A 4,933-nucleotide genomic window follows, 5' to 3' on the forward strand; every position below is an offset into this window, starting at 1 on the left:
TAATGCTCAGAACAGCACCAAACTTCGGCAACATTAGAGACAGGGTTCCAGCACATATTTCGAGGCATCAAACATTTGATATCGTTGCCATATTTATTATTTGTCGGAAAATATAAACAAATCTCACCACCCGAGAAGCCTTCCTTGTTGTGGGGAAGCCCTGTGAGTCGATTACTGAGTAGAGTCCCGCGGTAATGATCATCATTGAGCTGCGGGACTCTACTGCACTCGGTAATCGGTAACACAGTTTCACGGTGTGTTAGACCATGAATTAAACTTACACCGGAATATCCTTTTAACCCCAAACTTCTTATTAATGTGAAATGAAGCACAACAACTTCTACCACATTTTTGTTAGTAGAAAGAATAAAATGGTATTTGAAATCATTAAACATTTGTTTAACTATGAAACTCTTGTTTTCATTCTGTAAACTGATAATAATAATAATAATAATAATAATGTTAACTGTGTAATATGGTGAAACTCTGATGTCTTCTGAGATGTTGTCATGCTGTGAAACTCTGAGTGTTAAAACCCGTCAGTGTAAAGTGTCTCTGCTGTGGAGGCGTTCCTTACAGAGCTGAGAGGAAGAACACGTCAGATCACATCAGTTTGATGCTCAGCTTCTTATTTATTGTCATCGTACAGCAGGTTATGATTCACATTAAGGTTTAACCCGCCACCAAATATCAGGACAGTGCAGAGATTAACACACATGAAACTAAACATTGATGTTTATTCATGAAGTTCTGCCGGGCCGACGGTCCTGCTGGCTCACATGGAGCAGCAGTCCAGCTGAAGGAGTCACTGCAGCGGGTCAGATTCTCCCCTCGCTCAGGATGACACGTTTAGACTGCAGCATGAGTATGGGAATACACACCACAGTACTGCTGCTAACTGCTGCTAACTGCCGCTAACTGTTGCTAACTGCTGCTAACTGCTGCTGCTGCTGCTAACTGCTGCACGGCCCATTAAGAGATTACATGCTTAATGATAAAAAAGAGAAAGAAATCACTAAAGAGGTCAGCTGATGATATTCTGCTGTACGACGGTTCTGGAGATCTACTGCACAGGACGGATCTCCATCCTGATGCTCTTCAGGGAGTAGTTGTTGCCCTTCCACTTGTACCACTCCACTCCGAGAGCATACAGAGTTCCATCAGCCCCCCAACGATAAACCCCGTTGGGGTTAGCCTGGTGACAAGACCTGTACCAGAACGCTCCCAGGTAAGTTCTGGCACAGTTCTTGCCAAAGGCATCCTGGTCTTTGTCCAAGGTGGTGAACTTTTGTCCGTTGTGATAACTCATGGCGTCTCCTACAGAAACACATGCAAGAACCACAGATGGACTGAAGGAACAGTTGTGATTTCATCAGAATTTGTATTACTTTTTATTTATATCATTTGAATAATAATGATCAATAATTATTAATTTCTAATAACCACACCTGCCGTACCATCAAATCCCAACAAACATGAAGTACAGCTGCATCTGAAATAATTAGAATATCAAGCAAAAGTTCCTTTTATTCCGTAACTTCATTCAAAAAGGGAAACTTTAATATATTCTAGTTTGAAGTTTGGTGATTACAGCCAGAATGTTACAGAAGATTTCTGCAGTTTGGAGACGCTGGTTTCCTTTTCCTGCAGGACTCACCTGCCCACACGACAGAACTACCAGCAGCTGGTGTTCTGACTGTGGTGTTACTGGGCCTGATGTATGAAAGTTTCAATATTTTAATGAACTTAACTTTTCCGTGATATTCTAATTTATTGAGATGCACCTGTATGTGAAATGTAGTGTGACAGAAACACCAGGATGTCCGACTTCATCCGGCCTCGTCATTCAGTATGAAGCCAGCGTGCTTTTCTGGTTATTAACTACATTAAAAATCATATCAGTGCGTTTAATGCCCGTCTGTTGTTCTGTCGCTGGTCCTGTAGTCTGTGGTCAACTCTCTAGTCAAGGACGTCTCGTGCTCCTATAAGAATGATTCTCAGCCCGTCGTCGACTCACTGACCTGCCCCTCCGTTCTTGAATCCAGACACCTTCAGTAAATATCCGTGACATTCTCCTCCGACAGAGAACGAAGTGTAATGAGCAAATACTGATTTCCCCTCAAAGTCCTCCATCTGGACCAGGAGCTCAACTTTACGGCCTTTAGTCAGGTGGTGGATGTTGTCCAGACCTGCACACACACACACACACACACACACACACACACACACACACACAGTATATCAGTCCATAAACAAACTATGTACAGTTACAGGAAGCACCGACTGATCTGAAGACTTCAGCCTCACTCCTGGATTTACTCTTTACTTTAATGTTTCTACTCTCTCAGCAGTGACTTTCACTTTGTTGGGGCGGTTCTGGCTTTTTTCTTAGAGTTTAAATGTCTTTTCTTTTGTGTTACAGTGATCCTAATCCTGATTTCATGAGGTCACATGATGTTTTTTTTTGTTTGTTTTTGTTTTTTCTCTTCTTCTTTGTACTACTGATATTCTGCGTTAATTTATGGATTGTACAGGAGAGGCAAAAACAAGCCTCGGCTTCAGCCTATTCCTTTTTCGGTTAAAGAGTTTGTTTAAAATTTTGTTGTGAGAAAATGTTTAGTGGAAGCATGTATGGTAATATTTTGTCAGCTGATTGCACATAATTTAAGTACGTTATATTGTAACTGAAATAAAACTATTCATTCATTCATGGTTAGTTTGGTTCCGTCTCACCGAGCCAGTACTCTCCAGCAGCGCTCCCAAAGCCCCTCTTGTACTGATCCCAGGGCCTGTAGAAGTTCACCGAGCCGTCCATCCTCCTCTGGAACACCTGGAGGGACGAACACACGACACACCTGACAGCTCAGAGTTCAACACAGTTTTACTGGGATGTTATTTATTGTGATGGGAGCCTCATATTAAAACCACTCAGCTATGAGTGGATGAAGTTCAGTTCAGTACTCACCGTCCAGCCTCCTCTCAGTGAGTCCATGTCACAGTACACCTACACACACACACACACAGTCAGTTAGTGAAGTCACAGCTGTCTGAACTGTATACATGAGGCTGTGTGTGCCACGACGGGCTGATGTCTGATGATTACTGACTGAAAGGACCAGATTAGGATGAAACACTACAGGAAGTATCAGGTCAGACATCTGATGATCCTCTGATCTGACTCAGCGTCCGCCTCAAAAGGAAAACACCTGCTGGTTTACATAAATGTCAACCTGCGACCCAGAGAGGAGGAAGTGTACCTGGACAGCAGACCTGGGTCCATCAGGGTAGATGGTGAACACTCCACTGCGTTGGCTCTTGTCCTGATGGATGACACTGCAGTCCCTCGGATACTTTTTAATGCCGCTGGTGAGCGCTGGAGCCAGGAGGAGGACGACGACCGAGAGCAGCTGAACACAGGACATGATGTCATTTGGACCAAGGTTTGAATCGTACACACTGATTGAGCAGTTTGGATTCTAGTTTCAGGTTGGTGTGGTCAAAGTCAGATATCACAAGCCTCTTTACACTGACAGAACTCTGACATCTGTCAGACTTCAGTTCACAGACTCACCTTCATCGTCAGTTTTTGCTGGAAGTAACGTCGGCTGATGTGGATCTGTCTGAGACTCTGCAGACACAAGAAGAATTAAATCAGAGAACAGATACAAGACTGCAGAAAATACACCACGCTCAGGACAACAGGGAGTGACGAGAATCAACAGTCGGTCCGGCTGGAGCAACGTTCACCATCGCCGCAGGTTTATGCATTAGTAGTGTATAGATGAGTGTACTTGTTGTATACTTGAAAGTGTACTTCTGTAAACTTAAAATGTTCCAATTTCAATCAAGTCAAGTCTAATAAAATGTGGCGTCAGTCGACACAGTCACAGCCTGGGTAACAAATATTACTGCAACGTGACCAAACGTTTACAACCTTCAGCTCAACTTCTTGCTAATTTGGTCATTTTGGGTAGAAGGAAGAATCCCAAAAAGACAAAAGTGAATCTGTCTCCTGGTCGGATGCTCACCTGTCTGAACTCACCTGCAGGTTGAACTGAAGAGGCTTCACCTTCAGAGGAAACAGAGACAAACTGCTGCTTCTCCTTCGGTCTGTCGCAGCATCACGGCGTCCCGTCTTATATCTGCAGAAGGCACCGTGACATCACAACAGGCGGATCTTGGAAAATACAAATTCAATTAATACACAATAACAAGAAACTCTGCAGGACTGAATGGACAAATATTCTAATGTCAACACAGCCAGGAAGTTGTGGGGCTGATTCTTCTCATGTTGCCAAGAGATGAGTTTGCATTTGTGTTTTTCTCCCTTGTGTTGCATTTGTCATCTGTCAGAGGTAACGGTTCAAGTGTTCAGTGAAAGATAAACACTAAGAAAATGATACTGTGTAATGAAACTGATATTTTGTTTCCTCCTCATGTCAATATTTGAAGTTCTGTCTGAAGTCAAGCCAGCCATCGTTCAGCAGGATGCCCATTAGCAAAAAGTAGTTAATACAAGTGTACTACAACTTCACTTATTTCATACTTAAACAGAGGCAGTATACTTGAAGTGTACTTTTTATATACTATATTCTATATACTTAAGAAAAGTATAGTGAAGTATACTTGGCTTATACTGAAAAGTATAAAGAATAGTCTAAGACTTAGTACATTAATACTTAGACTTACACTTATACTTTAATACTAAAGTTTATACTTGTACTTTAGTATACTGTAACGCCCTTGTGGGTGTGGTGCAAAGACTCTATTCTGTTGTTGTTTGTGTAATTATGGTTCCTGAATGTGGTTGTGAATAAGACGTGTAAGACGGTTGCGGGTTAATTCACATCCTTGTTATGTGGTTAAATGGTGTTGAGTTAACAAAGATGATAAAAACGTTGGCACCGTGAGTGAAGGGGCGTTTTCTGGGAGA

The 4,933-nt window shown here is 42.3% G+C and overlaps 1 protein-coding gene across 2 annotated transcripts; it reads right to left on the bottom strand.

Annotated features, from left to right (window-relative positions):
• Positions 1–612: 612 nt before the first annotated feature.
• Positions 613–4,135, bottom strand: LOC115579797 (microfibril-associated glycoprotein 4-like). 2 transcript variants are annotated; one of them, XM_030413467.1, is made up of 7 exons: positions 4,043–4,135; positions 3,572–3,628; positions 3,258–3,407; positions 2,966–3,004; positions 2,734–2,830; positions 2,022–2,189; positions 613–1,317 (listed from the first exon to the last, which is right to left on the bottom strand). In XM_030413467.1, the coding sequence occupies exons 2-7, from the start codon at positions 3,575–3,577 to the stop codon at positions 1,064–1,066; spliced, it is 714 nt and encodes a 237-aa protein (XP_030269327.1). In that variant the 5' UTR covers positions 3,578–3,628; positions 4,043–4,135; the 3' UTR covers positions 613–1,063. The 2 variants fall into 2 exon arrangements, with proteins under 2 accessions (XP_030269327.1, XP_030269326.1); XM_030413466.1 differs by having other exon boundaries at positions 4,029–4,097.
• Positions 4,136–4,933: the final 798 nt, after the last annotated feature.

Source organism: Sparus aurata, chromosome 4, assembly GCF_900880675.1.
Source record: "Sparus aurata chromosome 4, fSpaAur1.1, whole genome shotgun sequence".
Taxonomy (NCBI): Eukaryota; Metazoa; Chordata; class Actinopteri; order Spariformes; family Sparidae; genus Sparus; species Sparus aurata.